The sequence below is a fragment of the Nipponia nippon genome, unplaced genomic scaffold (genome assembly GCF_047370975.1).
Source record: "Nipponia nippon isolate SJK-2023a ecotype South Korea unplaced genomic scaffold, ASM4737097v1 scaffold_25, whole genome shotgun sequence".
NCBI lineage: Eukaryota > Metazoa > Chordata > Aves > Pelecaniformes > Threskiornithidae > Nipponia > Nipponia nippon.
In genome coordinates, this window is record NW_028262342.1 from 3,937,550 (window position 1) to 3,957,843 (window position 20,294).

Sequence of the window (20,294 nt, forward strand, 5' to 3'; positions counted from 1 at the left end):
ATAAAGCAGGTCCTGACTAATGAAACAAAAAATACTATTGAAATGAGTGCTACTCCTGTTTCTTCAGCGCGATAGCAACACTAAAACGTACACCACTTCCAGTGGGCTTATCCCCGCATAAACATAGGTTTTAGCTGATCCAAATTACGCAGAGGCCACAATTAGTTTTTAGGCAGACTAAGCTTTCCCAGGCTCTGTACTTTTCTCATACTCTTTTTAAACCTCGTTTGCTGCTTTTTTTAATTCCCATGTCATACAGGTGTTTACAGAGCAGACTTCCTGATCTAGAGCAGTGTATGACAAGGAAAAGGTAAACAATTATAAAAACTGACAAGTTTCCTCAAAAGTACCCCTCGACCAACCAAAAAAGTTACCTGTTACAGACCTCTGATGGTGTACTGGAAACTGAAACAGGTCTCGTGCTGTTTGTGAAAAAGTTGTCTTGGAAAAAGTGGAAGACAGTTTTTAAATAAATCATAGTTTTCACTTGTAACTGGGTATAAGTTTGACTGGGCCGTTTCTGCAGTGTTGAGGAGCCAGCTGAGATCATTCACGCAGTTAAAGTGAAGTTGTGATTTCAGTCCCTGAAATTAAAACCGTTCTTAAATAAGTGTGCACCATATTACTGTTTAATGCTAGGGTACTATGATTTTTCAGCACTAGTGCAAGGCTGTAAGTTCTGCTTCTTTTCAGGAAGCTTTTCCTTCCAAAACTTGAAGTAGGGTTTCCATTGTGCGTAGCTAAAAAGAAAAGTTTCAAATGTCAAGTACTAAACCACGCGCAGTTCCTCACATTGCCACCCCGTGAGCAAAACACAACAGTCCATAGCAAAACGCATAATGGTGGAAGGTGAAGCCTAGATGGACAACAGGTCATTACTGATATATTATTAATCCTCTTTTACAATTGCTAAGAGACTTCTAGTGTAGCAGCGCAAAAAAAAAAGAAAATATGTGTCAGCATCTGGCAAAGGTTTAGCATCTGCTTATGTTCTGCCACAGGAGGGCAGCAGCTGCCAGGCTGACAAGCGGCAAGGCAGCATCCCCAAAACGTTTGCACATTTCTTTAAAGAGTATCTACTTTTTTTTTTTTTAGCCACTTACACTTGGTTTTTTTGCCATCCTAAGAGAAGCGCAGAAGAGCGACAGTTTATCTAGGAGTCCCTCGTGTTGTCTCAGCGTGGCTCCTGGTTGATGGCACCGCTGCTAGCAAGGCTGTATTACAGTCAGCCAACAGGCGGGCAGCAGGGCAGAAATGCTGGCAATACCACATCAGTGCTTGCTGGCTTTGTAGCTGTCTGCAAAGGAACTGGAGAATTCTCTGGGGTTTGCGGTATGCCCACACTGTCTGGCCTACTCTACACGCCGTTCAGGTTTGGGGACACTTCTATAAATACATTGTGGCTAGAGTAAAAGCTTCAAGATACACAGTGCACACTTCCCTCCCAAAGAACCTGGTTCTGTAGCCAAAGCTGGATTAAAGAGATGAGAATGCAAACAAGCACAATTTTGAGGACTGGAGGGAATAAACCACTATGAAGACAAGCCTGTCTTTTATGTTGCTGCTTGCATTGCTCACACTGCGTTTTCAATTTTAAGGACAACATTCTAGTTAGGACTTGCAAATAAGTATGCAAGTTTCATTACTAATGAAAAGCTCAAAACCAAGAACTATTTATAGAAGCAGCACAGGCTGAACTGCACAAGCTCCTCTGCCAGCCTGCCTAACCAGCTGGATGTGAGGGCTGTTTGTAGAGTGACGGGGCAGTTAGGGCGAGCTGCCCGTCGATTCCTTCATCGGGCTTCTAAAAACACTTAAAATTGCCACAGGGTTTATAGCAACAAGAGGAAAGCAGAAATTGGACCAAGCCCGAGGTAAGCTGAAAGTCAGACTGTTGCTGAGGCCAGTTTCAGCTATGTTTTCCTGTCCTTTTAATCTTACACGCAAAGATCTTGATCTTGCAGCAGACGGACCACTTCAGCAATACTAAATAAAGTCAGACCACACATGTAATAAAACAATACGTCCAGACACATTTAATGCAAGAAGGCTGGTGTTCAATGGCATTCATAAATAAGAGACTTTGACACTTTACAAGTAAAGCTATCAGTTATACTACATCAGCAGGTACTTTTGAGGAAGAGGCAGCTGCAGGGGATCTATTTAAGTTGTATCGAGACTTGAATGACCAAACTGCATCAGAGGGTTGAAGTGAGAATAATTCCATTGTCGGGCTTCAGGATTGCTTTCAGCACTAAGACTGGGCTATAAGGTAGGTTGCTTTGCTCCATTACTACCCCTCAGTTTCTTCCTCTTCTATTACTAAATTTATATAGTGAAACAGAGCTGGGGAGAAGGAGCAGAAATGGGAATCGGAGTAGAGCTTATCTACGTGCTGTCCTGACAAAGCAACCGGGCCCGGGAAGAGGGAGCGCTTCCCCATCCCTGCAGCCCAGGGGTCCCCACTCTTCACTACTCTTCATTACGGATTTAACTCCGCAAGTGCTTGCTGCCAACAGCTCTGACAGTGGTTTCTTTGTAACACAAACAGTTCCCAGTGGCCCCAGCATCAATGGCTGGTTGTTACTGAAATACTAGAATTTTGCTTAATGTATTCAAAAGAAGCAGTGCTAGCCCAAAGTGTTTAAAGAATAGAATAGTTCCACTGCTTAAAACATTCATGCTAACCAGTTTTACAACTGTGAGCAGAGTCCTACCTGATTTAGTTTAGCTTAGTCCACTATGCATTCCCAGAATGGGTGTTCTTTGAATGAATAATGGCTATTTCATAAAACTGACTTACATTATCATGCTTCTAATATTTAATATAAACAAATACACGTCTGCTAGAAACAAGACACTCCACACTATATAACACCATATTACAACTACATATGAATTGCATGTCTGGGTGAAATAGTGAATGTGAAATTCAAAGCAAGTGCCACCATTGGAGTTTCACATTTTGCCCAAAAAAAAACCCAAAGCAAATCCCAAAACTTGTGTTGTGGATACACTCAAATTTAGGAGAATTCTTGCAGGGGAAAATTGCACACAGACCGTTTCTGGGCAAAGTCAGCCTTGAAGGCTCAAGTCTCCCAACAAGCCTTTAAATTTAAAGCTGCTTTTGAGAAGTAATTTGCAGTTATACCTTATTATTAAAAAAAAAAAAAAAAAAAAGTATCGGGAAGAAGAAACAATTAGCTTGCAATATTACCAGAGAGGCTGCTTTGTTTTATTTCAAGTTAAACTGGTGAAACTTCATCCAATACTAAGACGTGACCCTGAAGCCACTCAGCCAGGATCATGGCTTTACTTCCATAGATAAATAAGAATCCTCAAGATGCTCCTCGCACGGAGAAACTTCCATGTTGGGGGGGGGGGGGCTATCCTACATGGCACTGGCACACTTAAATACCCAGGGAGTTACTCCATAGCCACTTTTCTCCATAAACATTTTTTAAAAACCAACACCCAGATATTTAAAGCATGTTACTTCAGTACTGGCTGGAGTGAGCATGTCTGGAAATCTTCCAAGTCACTGCGACTTACTGGCATAAAAATGCCGTTTGAATTAGCTATTAGACCAATTACGGTATTTGCGTTTTCATTTTTATTCACAGCAAAGTAAAGTTCAGAATACTTTGAAGCTGCTGCAATATTTGAAACAGCAGTTAAATTACTAGGTAAAGTTGGAAATGACATAAAACGCAGAACGTCAACAACATGACATTAATATCAAGAAAACTCTTTTGAAAATTCCACCGTCAAGGAAAATTTGTCACTGAGTTTTCAGTTGAACTGTAGAGCAAAAACTGCTGACCTGCACACACGCACACACGTGTGTGCAACACCGGATAAGCTGGAGTGGAACTAATGATATTGTATAGTACTGAAAATAGAAAGTGCGTTCCATAAAAGTAGACTAATGTCTCAAAGTGCTTTTAGTTTGTCAGTGATTAGAAAACATTCTCTACAAGTTTTTACACTTATCTTACAGTGATTTTCAGCAAGTTTACCTATGAGGAAGATTTATGTATTTCTAATTTCAGGAAGTTGGCCATTCAAAACTTTGGTCACCTATCGTGAGACTGTATTGCTCGCTCTGTAGTATAAAATACTCTCTTTAAGGCTACTCGTCTCTCCCACCCAAGCGCACGGCCATCACTGGCTCCTTCGGAGCGGCACTGGTGGGAAGCCGGGACAGGCGCCCAGACAAGCGCTTATGGAAATGGCGGGAGCCAGGTCCCTTCGCTATGGCGCTGCAGCTGTTCCACACACCAGGAGCACCGAATACTCTACAACCGCACCGAAATTTAGCTGCTTAGCAGACAAACTGAAGCCAAATCTCAGTATAACAGTTCATAAGGACACCATGGCTTAGCTTTTAGAGGTGGGGTTTATGTGGGTATGAAGGGGCAAGAGACCCCTCGAGGAAAGCACCACCAGCACAGCACCTTGGTGAGTTGCTGACACCCACCAGCTGATAAAGGAAAAGGATTGCTTGAAGTATTAAGTAAGTCTCCCTCAAAGTCTTACGTCTCCAAAGTGCTTTACAGCCATCGATCCAGGCCTCACAGCCTCTCCATGAGGAATAACGACCAACAGAAGCACTTACAGTGACCAAAAGGCACAGGAAAGCAAGGGCCCGTGCTCCCGAAGCTGCTGCCCCCCGCGGCGGCTCCCTGGAGAAGGGGCGCAGACCTTTGCGGCAGAGCTGCCCCCGCCTCGGCAGGACAGGCGCTGAAAGCCAGGAGCTGTTTTTAAGGCATCGGCATAATTGATTTGCTCAAGGCTGTTGAAGGAGGTGGGGACAGAAGAGGTTAGGATCTATCCTAAACTCTATTTCTATCCCATTGGCCTCACGTTTTTATTTTAATTCCCCTACGTTTAGCTATACACTGGCTTGCTTCCGTTATGCACATCTCCCACTTGGTCTCTCCCTACTCCCAAGCATGTTGGATTTAAATCAATTAAAAAAAACAAACTGAAAACAATCTCTCCAGTGGTGATGCTCCTCAAAGAGAACTAAGGATGCTTTTGGCTTTCTTAGAAGACCTATCAGGCTGCAATTTTGAAAATAATACGGGGCGGGGGGGGGGGGGGAATTGAAGAAGGAAAACCATGTTTGCTCACGTAACAAGACATCAGCCTGTCCTCTGTAGTAACTATTCTCCATGACAGTCTTTTGAGAAGAGTCCAAGTCCCAGGTTCACTCCCCGCCTCCTCCATCAGTAGTTTCAAGCACTGTGTTTGCTGGCCAGGTTGGGACCGTCCCTGGTGCCCGCCGAGAAGGAGATGAGCAGCCCAGGCGCCTTCTCACCCTTTCCCAGCCGGACAAAGGCGGCGGAGCAGCCCTGCGGACAAGGCTATCAGTGGCCGCTCTGGTAGGCGTAGGAGATGGGCTGCCGCGCCCCAGGCCTGACTGTGAAGGTGTTGCTGGGTCCGCCAAACTGCGAGCTGCCGTGGGCAGGTCTGGAGGGAAAACAGAGTGGAGAATCACTGAAAGCCAAGGAAACCCTTTGTTTTTATTCAATATTGCAATTATATATTTGACTTTTTTTATAGCGGAGCAAGGTGAATTTTGTTGCCTCGCATCTGCGTTCAGGGAGGCACAGGGAGGAGCGGGCGATGGGTGCCAGGGTTATGGCTGGGACCGGGGAGGAGCCATGCCACTGCCATGGCCAGGAGCGAGCACAGCCAAGGCACTGCACAAGCCAAGGGGCAACGACTCCTCTAGGGCCTCTGCACTGCTCTGGGGCCAGCCCAGGGCCCAGCCCTCCTCTCCTTCAAATCAAAGGGACACACAGGACAGGGAAGGGGTCAGCTCAGGGGAGACATGTACCTGCTGGCTGCCACCACACTGGTGGGCAAGAAATCCCCATTCTGCCCCTTATACTTGGCGTCAGCCCCGGCACTGCCGTACGGCGTGGCTTTCCCAGCAGCATCGATGGATGTCCGCCTGCCCTGCGTGCTCGTGGGGCCGTTCCTGTGGGCAGAGCCGAGGCGGCGGACCCCCTCCCCGGCCGGGGAGCTGTACCCCCCGGGGCCGTAGGAGGAGAGGGCACCTGTGCCCCGGGGCGCTGCGGCTGCCCGGGGGTAGGAGCTGTCGGGCTCAGAGACGTACAGGCGCTTCTTGATCAGCGGGCGGGGGTTCGGGCAGCGGCTGAAGTAACCGGCGGAGCTGCTGTAGTCTGGGTACTGGGGCGTGAAATCGCCGTTCCTCCTGTTCTTCTCTGAGGGCAGCGGGGCTGGCATCTCATGGCTGACCCCGTAGACACGGCTATAGCCAGGCCACCTGAAATACCGCGGTGCCTCCGAGCCCCGGCTGCTGTCAGGGAAGCTGGGGCACTTGCGGTTCTCCTCCTGACTTGGGAGGGGCCCCTCGGCCTTGTCCACCTCGTTGCTGAACTCCGGGGGCGGGGGGATAATTCCGTAGTCCAGCGCTGTCTCCCCATTCTCCTCCTCCCTGGGTATGCCATGGCCAGGCGGGCCAGGCTGGTTCGGCTGCCCGGACTCGAGGAGGCCCCGCAGCAGGCTGGAGGCAGTGGCCCGCCGGTGCCCGGGGAGGCTCTGGGGCTGAGCCTCACCCACTGCCCGCACGTCCCGGCCCTGCTCCGAGGAGCTGGAGAAGGACGGTTTGCTCCGTCCTGACCCCGCTGTACTCGCCACGGGCGGCCGGGGCACCACGGTGAAGGAGTAGGGCTTGGACTCATGGCGGTAGAAGGTGGTGGAGACGGTGTCTGATGAAGCACTGCCAAGTTTCAGGGGCGGCTTCGCCCGCGGCGCGGCTCCCACCTCACCACCCTGCCGGCCCCGCTGGGCACGCTGCCGGGCTGCCAGGAGCAGCGCCATGGGGGAGCCCCGCTCCACCCGCTCGCCCGTCACTGGGTGGATCAGCACCTCCTCTTGCCCCGCTCCTGAGGTGCCTGGCGGGCTCTTGACCAAGCTTGTGGGGCAGGGTGGTTCGGCCGAGCTCGAGGCGCAGGGTGGTTCGGCTGAGCTGGCCCCAGCCTGGTGCACTTTGTACTGGAAGATGGCTGTGTTGGGCTGTGGTGCTGGGCTCTGTGTGGGAGAAATGGGGGGTGAGGGGGAAGTGGGAGCAGGGGGCTCCTCCGCCGGTCCCCGAGGTGGGTCTGGGGGGCTCACGCTGCTGTCAAGGGACCCGGGAGCAGGGGTCAAGTTCTCTGTGGCCTTGCTAGCAGCAGGAGCGGGATGGTCCTTGTGCCCCATCTCATCCTTCTCCACGGCAGCTGCTGGTGCTGGGAGCGGGCTTGGAGCCAGTTTTGGCAGCACTGAGTCACCCGGGTCAGGGGGGCTCTTCCTCAGGTCAGGGGGGCTCTTTCTCACACGTGGGGTGCTGCCGCCATCCTCAGTGCCCTGCTTCTGGCTGCCAAGCCCCAGGGCAGGTTTCCCTTCTTTCTTCAGGGACAGCACAGCCTCCAGCTCGTTCCTGATTGTCATCACGCTGCGGGTCTGCGCAGCAGGGTTGCTCTCTGGAGCAGGGAGCGCTGTGCTGGGAGAGCCCCCCTTGGCACTGGGGGAGGCGCTGGGCACCTCTTTCTTCTCGCTCTCCCCTCCCATGGGTAACCGTGCATCCTTCCCGGGTAACTGCACATCCTTCCCAGCAGGTCCGGCGAGTTGGGGCCCATTGAGACTGGGCCCACGGCTGCCAGCATGGTCAGTATCACCGCCTGCGGGCCGGGGAGCAGCTGGCTTCTCCAGCGGCCTCTCCTCCCTCCGTGGGGAGCACAGGAGGGCCGAGAGCTCATGCCGCAGCCTGCTCAGGTTGCTGGCATCCCTCCAGTCATCCTCGCAGGTCGGGTAGTCCGGAGGGGGGAGGTCTAGGTCATTTGCAGAGAGAGATTCGGATTTTGGAGAAGAGTCTCTCTCAGCTGTTTTCAGCTGGGGAACCTTCTCCATCTCGGAGCCTGGCAGCGGGGATCGGCGACCAGCAGGATTCGTCCCTTGGCTGAGCCCTGGACCTGGCTTGGGGCTCAGTGGTGGGGGAGTCGGCACAGCCGGCTTCAGGACAGCCTGTCTCAGCGGGGAATTTCTTTGCTCGGGTTCTCCTCCTGCGTGAGCCTTGGCCGCGGGTCTTATGGTGAAGCAGGGTGGGAGGGGAGGCCGGGCGTGAGGCTGCTTGGCGAAGGGCTCCTGCCGAATGGGCTGGCTCTCCTGCATGGGGATGGAGGAGGACCGGGCTGGAGCTGGTGGGGGCACCTTGAAGGACCTGGGGAAGGTGAGGTGGGGCTCGGGGCAGTGCTTGGGCTGCAGGCTCTCCTTCGGGCCAGGGGCAGCCGGCACCCCAGCCTCAGCAGGGCAGAGTGGCCCCTCGGCATCCACCTGCCTCGTGTTCAGCACCGTCTCGGACTTCCACTTGGAGATGCCGGTGGTGAAAGGTGCCGGGGCCCGGCTGAGCGGCGAGGCACCTGGCGGGACACCTGGAGGGGCTGGTGGGATGAAGTCTGGAGGAGCCGGTGTGCCAGGGGAGGACAGGGCAGAGGCTGGAGGTGGCGGAGGTGCCATGGCAGGAGGTGGCGGCACCATCTCAGGTGGTGGCGGTGGTGGTGGTGGAGGCAGCATTTCAGGTGGTGGAGGGACCGGCGAGGCTGGAGGTGGTGGCACAGGTGCGGGTGCCGGTGCCGTTGGAGGGGGTGGTGGGGGTACCGATGGCGGTGGAGGGATGTCTTCATCCAGGTCATCCCCCTCGAGAGCCTGTGGGCGCAGGTCCCCCACCGAGCTGTACATTCGGTAGTTCCCATTGACCTGGGAGCTGGAGCCTGCAAGGAAGAGCGAAAGCACAGCAGTGTGAGCACCTTTGCAGTCAGCACTGTGATGGCTCGCATCGCCCCGGCCAGCTGTCCTCCTAGGAAGCCTGTTTATTTTCCTCAGCAGCTGTCTAAAGCTTGCTGAACTGTAACAGCCACTATGCCTCACCCCTTAGAAATTAATTCATTTTCAATGACTTAAAAAAAAATATTAATAGTAGACTCTATTTTAACATGAAAAAAATCTCATGATCAGACTGTCCGCTCCAGAGCTTGATAGACACACGCTTCCTTCCCCGCGGGCACGGTACTGCTGAGCACTTAGCGCCAGTCAAGGGCTCAGCAGAGAAGATCCCTTACCAAGAGCTGCTTTTTCCTCAAAGTCTTCTGGCACCGAGGGTGTTGGCACAGCCACCCCATGGGGTTCTTGGGCATTCTGCAATAGTGGACAAAACGGAGCTGGTTTAGTTTTACGCCCAGGGTATCAGAGCAAAGTGCTGACAAGCAGGCCCTAGCCTGTATAGCTGGTAATTCGTCCATGCCAACAGGGGCCTGCTGGGATCCAGGGCCATTTCCGAGACATGGAGGTCCCTGTGGTAGCTGCTGTTGACAGGCTTTAAGGGGACGAGTGAAGTGATCGAGGTGGCACAAGCCATGGACACAATTCCCCTGCACTTGCCAGGTGCAGAGGGGCTGGAGAGGAGCACGGCTCTTTCACATCCAAGCTTAGGGCTCCCCAGCCCAAGACCAGCAGCACTAGTTTCTCACCATTCACGTACCACTCAAATTTAATAGCTCCCACTGGTTTTGTGGGTATTGCTCTCCAGCAAGCACTGCCAGCCCACGCTGCAGTCACGTACACACCGCGCTGAACTCACAGACAGACCTCCAGCTTTTTGGGAAACTGGCACCAGCATATCTGAACACTCTGGGGAAAACTGCTACTTGTGTGGTTTGTGTTTCACTCTCAATTACTCCCTTTACATTCATGCTGAGAACTCGGCAGTGCATTTAGCTGGTACAGGACCATGCAATTTAGCAGCCTACACGTTTGCGAGGATGCTTACAGCCAGGGCACTTTGGATAATTACAGCCACCCACTGTGAGATATTCACGGCACGTTGACTCACCTGGAGGCTGACCAGGGCTCCTGCCTCACGCGCCTGCCAGAAGCAGAAAGCCTCTCCTTTCCCGAGTGACTCACTGCTACCATCGCTCTGCAGAGGGACTGGAGCTGCTCGTGAAACGTACGCTAATGCACCCACGGCCGAAACACAAACGGATGCTGAATCAGGCCGTCAGCACAGATGTAAGCAACTGAAGCAGCAGACTGGGCTTTCACATACCAGCCTTGGGAGAGACCCGTAGCAAGGAAATAACGCTCCTTGAGCCGCAGGAGCTCACAAACCCATGGGCAGTGGTCAGGGACATACATCCCTGTTCCCAGGCTCCAGGGTCCACCCTGTTGCGCTCCTACTCACCCCAGGCAGCTGTTTGCATTACCTGTTAACAGCCCCTTGTGCAAAGGAAAGGTTATCCCACCATCAGCCTGCACCGCTCAGCGAAGTGGTTCTCTGCATACAAAAGCCTAGTCAATGACTGAGCCCATGTCCTTTGCCTTTCACTGGCATTATCGCTATTTTTACAAGAGATTGCGATAGGATTCCAAAGTCTTCTTGATCAAAGGTCAAGCTGGTTTATACAGCCAGCCCCATCCCGGGCTCAGACAGCACATTAACACTGCACGCTGCCTCGGGTGGCGGGGTTCAGGAACGTAGGAGCTGCTGGGGCAGAGCCGACTTTAACAGCAGCAGCCTGGGCTCCTTCACAAGAGCCCTGAAATCCCCCAGCTTTTGACAAAATAATAAGAAAATACCCACGCTTTGCTTGCAAAGTCCATCACCCTGCAGATGACCAAAGATCCTCTATAACCACAAGGGAATGAGCCAGTTACTGGTGAGCCACGAGAGAGTGAGTGGGAATTCACATTCCTGGGACTGCACACCTGATCAGACAACTTGGTGCTGACCGAGAAGCCAAGGTCTGCTAAGGCATTAGGACAGATCTGTTAGTGGCAAAACATCAGATTAGGTGAGCCTTATAGCCTCATCTAAGGCTTCTCTACTGGTCCCAAAGATACAGTACAACACAGAGGAAAGATCCTTAACTTCAGCTGAAAGCCAGAGGGAAGACAAAGGCTAACGGAGGCACTTCACCAGCCCATAATGAAACTGTCCGGAGCAATGAGATACCAAAAAACACAAAGAAAAAAAACCCAGCAGTTCCCATTCGCTATGGAAATTCACTGCTGCCAGTCTCCAGAGCACACTGAGGATACCTGCTCATTTACGGGGAAACAAAGATGTCTGGGCACTGAATTAAAAGCAACATACGCATCACATGTTTGGGCAGGAATAGAAAGGGAATGGCAGTCGGAAGAGATCTATGCAAAGCCGGAGGAAACAGAGTCCACATTTCATAAACGAGTAGTAATTTTGGACATGTCATTTCAACAGGTCCTAAAAACTGGGCAAGCCTGTTTCACATCAAAAATTTTTGTTGCAGTTGCTAATGCTCAGCATCTCTCTCAAAAACCACCCATCCTCACGTCATGAGCTGGCCTCTAAAATGGAAAGCATCTCCAGTACGCTGCCAGTCTCCAGAGATGACTAGAAAGATTGTTTCCCTCTCCGGTGTTTGCTAGGGGTGTGCCCAGCCCAGCAAACCTCCAGCTGATTCAGAGCAGGCTGCTGCGCTCGGGGCGGTGCGCCAGGAACCGGCATTTCCAGTTTGTGGTACCTGAATCGGATTTGTGTGTGCCAAGGATCCCGCTGAGGCGAGCTTTCACTGTAACCACCAGGAATCGCTCTTCAGCGCTGGAACAGAGTGAGATACCCCCTGTCCCCAGCGAAGGGGAGCCTGCCTGTCCTCATGGTCCCCAGCTCCCCTGGTCTCTCGGGAGCCCACGTTTCCCACCCATGAAATGAAGTAGGTTTAAGGCTGCATGTTACAAAAAATGCACCAAAATAAAACTGCTTAGCATCCTGGGGTCTCAGAGAGGCCAAGGATTTCTCCAAATATGAAAAGCTACCCCCAAACTCCTTGTTTTGAAGCAGAGCTAGAGAAGTTTGGTGGTTAACTAAAGGAATTTATTCCCCCAGGATGCCAAAGCTCTGCCCGCACCGGCAGCACCTGGGAAGCCGGGTGGGCCGGGGGATGTGGTGGTGCCCAGGAGGCAGGCAGTGAAGCCCCCTCTCCTGCAATCCCTGCTGCAACTCGGCTCGCTTGGCAGCACAGCCGAGGGCCAGGGGCTCGGGGGGAAGGAAGCTGCTCGGTGCCAGGAGAGCTGCCAAGCGCACAGGCACACGAAGCCCGGCGGGCCCGGCTGCCGGGCAGGGTGTGTGCACCCTCCTGACTCACAGCCAGGCAGGCAGCTGCTTCTCAGCCTCCCCCTGCCCCGAGCAGGAGAGCGGGTGGGTGGAAAGAAAGGGTTAAGGTTGGAGCTGCAGAAGAGCCCAGTGCAAGTATGTATGTGGCAGCAGGAGCGTCTGTGCCAAATGAAATCATAATCAAATCTAATCAAAATAATGCAAATATCCAAAACAGACTGGTCCTTAAAAAACGTTGCTTATTCCTACTAAATCCTTCAGTTAAACCTGTTACTCTTGGAAGAGAGGCACAGTGAGAGGGACCCTCACAAGGGCAATTGAGGGGAAAAAAGCCCCAGAGCCAGCTGTGCCTCTGCGGGCAGCAGGAAAGCACCATGGCTGGGGTGACAGCCCTTAGTATTTATCCCAGGGACATTTGTGCTGTTTATTCCTCCACCACATACACTTCCACTAGTAAAGCATTTGAAAGCTCTAAAAAGATGCAAAAGGCCAGTTGCACTCTAAAAACCTGGCAATATGGAGTGCCAGCTATGGTCGCACGCCCAAGCCTGTACTACGGAGAGGAGTTGCTCAGGCACCAGTCCTACCGTTACTCGACTCAGAGCCCAGGCGAGATTTTTCATCCAGTTGTGATCTTTTGGAAGGCATCACAGAGGGCACAACCCCTTTGTAGAACCTGTGTAACCCCATAACTTCCTAATTATGCTCTCAAATAGATAAATAAACTCCCTCCTGCCCCCAGTTGTCCTCCAAGTGACACCCGACAACCCCATTAACTCCTAATGGCACCCAGGTGACAGCAGACCAGCCCATTTTCTGCTGAAGGTGACTGCTGCTCCAAAGGATGAGGATGTACGAGGAAAAACATCCCTTGCTCTCAGAGAGGATGTCCTTGTCGAGACCAAGGGCTTTTAAGTGCTTCACTGTCTTAAGTGACCTTCAGTGACCTGCATGTAGCACTTCAGATTTGGCTATTGCCATCTCCAAAATACCTCTGAGCAATCACGCGCTTCGCTGTACTCTTTTGGGGATAAGACCTTTGGAAAAGTGCATTACATGGGGGAGGAAAGCTTGCTCAGGACACGCAGCATTGGAGCATCGAAGCCAGCAGTGGCCATGTATGGCTTCTGGGGGCAGCAGGGGCGTCCCAGCTGGGTTAAAGCCACCTCTGGGTCCAGCTGCGTTGGCACTTGCTGCTCCAGCAGCGGTAGCTCTGCAGGGAATGGTTTTCCTCATACAGAGATTGGAAAATCAGCCTCTGCCCAGACACCTGCTGCATTGCCTCCCCATTCCTCCGCTGTAAACAGGACGCAGTTTTGCTATTGCTCTCTCCGGCAACATGCCCGATCCAGAGAGAGATACTGCCAGTAGCGGTTAGATGAAATGCAGTGCAAGCCAGATCTATCATCTACATGCTCAGCAATTTTTTTTTTTAATTGAAAATACAAGTCTGATGAGGCTTACGTCTCTCGCCTGAGTATCTTGCCTATGTCCAACACAAGCCTTGAACTCAGATCACCTCCTAATCCCTCGTATCCAGCTTCATTACAGAGTGGCTTTGCTTCTCATTTCTTTTCTTCCCTCGGGTAGAGGATGAGAGCAGCAGCCAGCCCAGCTGGTTCTGGGCACTGGTTACACGCACTGCTGTAAGGAATCCCAGCGGCGAGCTGGATACTCACAAGGGGTAGGAAAGTCAGCAGCGGCCGGACTCTCGGACGAGGTTTAAGCGTTGCTGTGCCTGAGTCAGTCACTGTCCCAAAGCGATTGTCACCATAGTACACTTCAATCACATCACCTGAGGGGAAGAGAAGACTGTTAGCAGCAGCACCGCATTCGAGGTAACAGGAAAAACAACACTGGATACCACCTAATTTTAAAAGGCACTGTGAAGAATTTGCTGTATCAGCTCCCAGGAATGAGCAAAACCCATCGGATTCTGAGGAGTATCTGGGTGTTTTGGAGCTAAGTTGAAGATGGGAGGAGAAAGGTCCCAGGTGAGCGGGACCCCCGGGCAGGCACTGGCAGCCCTGCCACACACCCACAAGGTGCAGAGTCCCTTCCCAGAGCTCCAGATGCTGGAGTTTAAAGAGCACAGATGTCAAGTTTATTCCGAAAGGCTTATTTCTAATAGTAGCTAACTTAAATTTACCTCAGGAGGGTCAAAAGTTAGCATAAGCGCTCAATGCACTCCCCACCCACATTACGTTTAGGGAAGGAAAATGCTTCAGGAGCAACGGGATCAGCTCTTTACAGCACCACGAGGCTCCAACCCCCAGGAGAGCAGGAGGTGGGCCCAGGGCCCACAGAGGTGACACAAGCCAGCTCGTAAGCACGGGCAGGATCCAATCTTGGCCTATCCGTCAGCGGCTGGAGTGGCGGGGGGAGGCAGCAGCAGAGCCTAACCACCAACCACGCCGACTGCAGAGAGCGAGCTACTGCCCTTCCTCGCCCGTCGACCGCTCCATGGACAGAGCAGTTGCATCAAAGTGCAGAGTTAATTACAGGTTCTTCACTCAGCCCTATCACGACTACAGGTCCCCGTCATTTATGCAGCGGAGAGGGACAGCGGAGGCGTCCCTGACCCCGGCTGCCCGCTGGCAGCGGCTCCGTCCCTTGGGATTCGCACCGTCCCTTGGGATTCGCGCTGGCTTGTGCCAAGCAGGACCGGGGCGAGCGGAGGGGAACGCCTCGCTGCGCCACTCGGCCACAGCGATGGAAACGGGACACGCAGGGGCTTCCCAAGGAGGTTTTTCCCCTTCCGTGTTTTGCTGCCAGCAGCTGAGGGCAGCGGCAGGGAGGTGCCACAGCCGCTCTCCCTGCTGTGGACGGCCACCACCAGCGCCCGCAGCATCCTTCTGCACGCTGCTGGAGCAATTTGTTTCTGACCCCTGATGCAGTTGGCACTGGAGGACAAGTCGTGCTTGCCACAACACTTCCACGCTTCAGCCTGCCTTACGGAGAAACGCTCTGAATGTCTTCCCACGAAATACCACCACGAATGGAGACGCTACGGCAGAAGGCAGTCCCAGAGCCCTGGTGGTACAAGCAGGAGAAGCCGTCAGGTACTCCTGGTTCCCAGCCCTGTGCTTTTACCTTGAACCACACCTTTTGGGCCGGTTTATTTCTGACAGTGAATAAAGCCCATAAAATTAGTTTAATTACGTTCTTTGTGTCTGATTAACAGCATGAATTAACAAGCAGAAGCACTGAAGCATGTAAGCCCCACCTTGGCTGGAAGGAGATACACAAATAACTTGTAGCCAAGGAGATCAACATTAAAGAAAATATGAGGGTTTCGACGAAGGAGGGGGAAAGTGAGCAAAACGGCTGTGATCAGAGAGAAAACTGCAGGAGTGTTCCCACCGAAGAGATTTCGATAGTGGTTTCAGTGAGAAGGAAGAAGCAAACAACCTCCCCCTCCGCACCAAAACACAAACACCAAGAAGTAAATGACGCTTTTTTTTCCCCCCCCTCCCAAAAAAAGTTTGGAAGCAGTCCTCAAACCCGACCCCGCGCTAAAGCGTGAAGCACAGAAACAGTTTCTGTCAAGTATCGCACAGCCATTAAAAGCCAAGGAGCAGAAAGGTGAAGGCTGTGTAAGCTCCACACACAGGCAAAGGGGCTGGGCTGCATTTCTAAGCCTCCGAAACCCACGGGCAGCAGTTGCTGAAGCGGGACTGCCCGCCCGAGGAGCCCGCTGCACCCCGGAGTCCCTGACCGAGACTGTGCAAGCAACCGGCCGCTGCCACAACCCCAGCCAGCATCCCCGCTGCCTCTCGAGCGTCCCCGCTCCCGCACGGCCCCTCGCTGGCCCGAGGCACAGCCCGTGCCCTCCGTACGCTGCTGGACTCAGCCCGTGCGGGTGGAACCGATGACCGGGGTCCCCAGCCCATCACAGACTGCCATGGCATCTAGCTGTGGTTGTCACTAAGTCTCAGCCCTACTTGGACAGGCAGAGATGAGGCAAGAAGATCCCAAGGAAACAGAGCCTTACACGGGTTTAGTGAAGGAAAAAAAAAAAAAAAAAAAGAGGAGGGCAAATGCTTGTGCGTGTATTCCCAGAGAATAAAAGCACTTGCATGAACACCTGGAATGAAGAACCTGACCACGCCAGGGGCTGGGCAGGAGCTACCACAGCCTCTGCTGAAGTTATGGGTTTGGAGGCAGATGAATTCCGCATAACCTTGAGACATGCCACTGAGTCCAGCAAGCATGTAAGCTTTTCCTTTCTCCCACCCACTCCACCACAAGTTACCCTGGGATACACCCAGGAGCATCCATCATCCTATCACCGTCCTTACGGTCAGTCACGACTTCCTTTCCCTTATCCCAAACTTCTGCCACTACAAGGGAATTTTTACAAAAAGGACATTTTCTTCAGCTTTCAAAATACTAATCAGCCTGCACTCCAGTTAGCGAGGTCTTACCACCAGCTTAACACTTCCCCGCCTGTCAGGGGCCCAAGCGCAAAGGAGGAGCTGCTGCAGTCCCGAGGACGGCAGAGATGCCAGCAATTTATTATCATTTTCACATAACCCCTTGGGTGACCCCACATTCAGCGAGTAAGCAGCAAGAACTAAGGCCAGTGCAACATGAGAGTTTTGATTCAGGCAGCTTTGTGGAACAGCGATAGAGTCGTTCAGAGACTTGAAGCGATGACAGTTTTATATTAAACAAGACACTAGGTAAACTCAGTGAGAAACTGGATTAAAGATCACAAGGTCTTTGATCCTAGATTACTAAGCATCGCTAACCTGAATGCATTTAATTAAAGTAAAATGAAGTGCTTGTAGTTGTGTTTTCTTTGCTAGATAAACAGGACTTGCCTGCTAAGAGCCTGTCACCAGTAAGACCTGTGCTCCGCCAGCTTCGTTTCCTGGAAGGAGGGATCAGGAAACGCCTTCGGAGGCTGTCAGAAGCGGCTGGCCCCAACTACGCTTTGGCCACTTTTTGACATTCAACCCATTCTGGAGACGTTTGTGTCCTCTCAGTCATGGGAAATAAAATAAGCAATCATCTGCCACACAGGTAATGGCACTTCTTCCTACTTCGGGGTTGCATCACCTGGAGTAGGCGTAGCAGGTTTGACGCCGGGGTATCCACAGCTCACAGCGAGGAGGCGGCATCAGTCACTGCGTTCAGGAATCTCTGAGTCAGCGCCACGCAAACCTACACCCATTCCACATTGCTTAACTTGTGTTTACTTTGTATGAAAAACTAAGGTGGGGATCAGCAGAAGCAGTGGACTCCTTTTGGCAGCAGCGATGGCATGAAGCTACGCAGCAAATATTCAAGAAACAGGGCCAGGGATGGGGCTTCACTGGGTAAGAGCGTGGCACTGTGGAAGTCAGGATACAACAGAATCTGCCCCTTGGATTGCTTGGCTGTGGGAGCAGGCCGTTCCTCGCGACGAGCCCACACCTCAGCACACGTTAGTCCGAACATGGTCACTCAGCTTCTGTGTGTCACGCTACTCTACACAAATTAATGAGATAAATGCCAAGAGGATGCTAAGGAGTGATTCAACAGCCTTTATTTACGCTCAGATTTCAAGGACTCCTGGCTTTTACTTTGCAAGCTGATCCACGCAGCAGTTCCCCACCTGAAAGGAATGCCTTTGTGCTGCAATTGCAGCCACGGAAATCAGGCTTGTAATAAGCAGACACAGCGACTTTTTTTTTTTTTTTTTTAAATCCAAACCACATCAGAGGGAGGCTTGAATCCTCCTCGGATTTACGACAGTTAGAAATCAGCAATTTTCCTTTTGTGTTCAAGAGTTGCACGAAACTCTCCATCACATTTTCATTTTATCTTAGTTTCAGCAGCTTGGCCTTCAGGGTGTAGCCACCTTGCAATAACTTTAATGGACACCGCTTCACATCGCACAGCTCAGCAAGCGGCGCTTCCATTTCTAAGCTTGGAAGTGTTTATTGGAATCTTACAGCCACCAAACTTCATCCACAAACTGCTATCTTTTATCTACCTGGCTCCATTACTGTTAATTTGGCTCCCTCCTACATGAGCCTCCAGGGCACAGTATTGCAATTAAAACCACAAAGAAATACAAATAAATCCTGGGGAATATGCAACCCTGGACTCCCCCCTCGCACACAGCCCTTCAAGAAACAGGTTTACAAGTAAATAACGAAAACCTGGGAAGGAGCAGATCAAACATGGCGTGGGAAAGAGCTACTGGGAGCAATAAAACAGGTTCTCGACTATTTAGCAGCCTGCTTTACTCCAGTTCAGCTCCCCGCAGCGGACTCTGGCCCCGCCGGTGCGGAGCCTTCGCGCCTTCCCCAGCGGCCCGGGGCTTCGCTCCAGCCGCGAGCCCGGAGCCCAGGTTTAAACCCGCGCTTTCGGAACCCGGCCCGACCAAACGCCCGCCGGAGCTGCCCAAGCGGGCGGTGGACGAGCCCCGGCCGCCCCCCGGCCCCGGCCGACCCCCTCGCCCGCCGGGCCCGGCCCCGTCCCGGCCGCCCCGGTCACCCCTGGCCGCGCACAGAGCTCCCACCGCCCGCTCCGGAGCTCCCCAGCGAGCCCCGGCGGCAGAGGGGAGGCACTGACCGGTGCCACCCGCGCTGTCCGAGGTCACCTCCTGCGTGAAGATCCAGGGCGGGTTGGTAGCGAAGAGGGAAGCGGCGGCGGGGCTGGCCTGGCGCTTCCCGAAGAGGCGGCTGAAGGTGCCCTGCACCGAGTGATGCTTCTTCATCCTGGCGGAGCCTGGCGCTGCCCGCCGCGCTCCTCACCGGGCATCCCCGCCGCGGCAGGCGGGCGAGGGCCGGGGCCGCTGGCGGGGCGGGGCCGGGCTCCACCTTCCGCCGCTCCCTCCGCCCAGGTGCCTCCCGCCGCCCCGGGAGCCCCGGGCCGCCCAGCTCCTCCCGCCCGGCGGGGGCGGGGGGTCCCCCGGGGCTGAGCTCCCGGCGCGGCCCCGCCGAGGGGCCCGGGGTCCCCGTGCGGCTGCGGGAGCGGGGCTGGGGCTGGGTGTCAGCCCCTTCCCGCTGCTGGGGGAGCGGGGGGGACGAGGCACCCTCCAGGGTCAGCGGGGTGAATGTCGCCGAACACCCGATTCCGCTTAAAAAACCCCAACCCAACGCAAACTGTCAATCAGTCTTTTCAAGTTGGTCGCATACTGAACGTTGCGGTTTGGGAGTTTGGATCTTTCTCTCGCTGTCTCCTGTGTTTACCTGTTCCTTCGCCTGCTGCTGCAGTCCTGACCGAGGGCTGGGCTCCCCTGCCCCAAGACTTTCTGCGTACCCCCTTGCTCAGCGCGTTGGGACCTGAAGTCCCTGTCTGAGATCTGCAGGTGTCCTTGCAATACAAGGAAATGTCAGCCCAAGCCCGGGGAAGCTGAACTGTAATCCTTTCGCTCTGCTGAGTGTACACGAGAAAGCAAATTAGCACCGAGGGTTTAGGAGGTGCCTCACTAAGTGGTAAAACTCCCCTCCTCCTCGCATCCGAGCCCCTGTGCGGATCCCTGCTGGCTTCAGGGGGACCGTGCACTGCCAGAAACGTCTGCCTGTCCAATGCGGCCTGTGTGTATTAGGCTTTGGGATTTTTTGGGTACAAAAGCTTAAAGACAGTGGGACTTGACCCCAAATCATTTCTTGTCTCGGGTACAACGGCAAGTGTCTAGCAGTGCCAACAATTTTCTGTGTCATACAAGTTAAAACTGAGAGTTAATGAGTAACATTGGTTATTAATAAATGCTGGGATTTCTGGAGAACTTTAAACCCAAAATAGCTGTCAAAACATTAACTCTGAAACACGGCTTGAGGGTAAGGTCATCCTGTCTTATACCTATCTCTATTTCCACCACATTTTGAGGGTCAAAATGATACAGATTTCTTTCTTCAGTGATAAACATCACTTATTTAATCACTTTGAAATTACGCTTTTCACCTCCTTTTCTTGCCACAAAGTGCAAATTAGGGCAACAGATTAAATCACCTGGGAACAATGAAAAATGAGTACTGTTATGATATTTCAAAAGGAAAATCAAGGTATAAATTGTCAGGCAGCACTTAAATAAAGTGAATTAACATGAATGGCAAAAAGGGGGAAAGAAAAGGAGAGTTAAAATGTCATACCACCTGGATTCAATACTGTGGTTGTAATGTGGGGGTTATAATTA

The 20,294-nt window shown here is 52.6% G+C and overlaps 1 protein-coding gene across 2 annotated transcripts; it reads right to left on the reverse strand.

Moving 5' to 3' along the window:
- Positions 1-167: 167 nt before the first annotated feature.
- CUNH6orf132 (chromosome unknown C6orf132 homolog) lies at positions 168-18,945 on the reverse strand. 2 transcript variants are annotated; one of them, XR_015705698.1, is made up of 7 exons: positions 18,728-18,945; positions 13,840-13,955; positions 9,132-9,207; positions 5,846-8,783; positions 5,137-5,475; positions 1,104-1,308; positions 168-584 (listed from the first exon to the last, which is right to left on the reverse strand). XR_015705698.1 is itself a non-coding variant. In XM_087761920.1 (5 exons), exons 1-5 carry the CDS (start codon positions 18,870-18,872, stop codon positions 5,373-5,375), a joined length of 3,378 nt encoding a protein of 1,125 aa, XP_087618046.1. In that variant the 5' UTR covers positions 18,873-18,945; the 3' UTR covers positions 2,014-5,372. The 2 variants fall into 2 exon arrangements, 1 of the variants encoding a protein (XP_087618046.1); XM_087761920.1 differs by lacking the exons at positions 168-584; positions 1,104-1,308 and having other exon boundaries at positions 2,014-5,475.
- Between the last annotated feature and the right edge of the window lie 1,349 nt (positions 18,946-20,294).

Bases quoted from the DNA above. Each gene is read 5' to 3' on its own strand.
- CUNH6orf132 (XM_087761920.1), bottom strand. From the start codon at position 18,872: ATGAAGAAGCATCACTCGGTGCAGGGCACCTTCAGCCGCCTCTTCGGG. The intron at 9,208-13,839 runs GTGAGTATCCAG...CCACTATTGCAG, and splicing joins TGCTGACTTTCCTACCCCTT to AATGCCCAAGAACCCCATGG. The intron at 8,784-9,131 runs GTAAGGGATCTT...TCTTCCTTGCAG, and splicing joins TGAGGAAAAAGCAGCTCTTG to GCTCCAGCTCCCAGGTCAAT.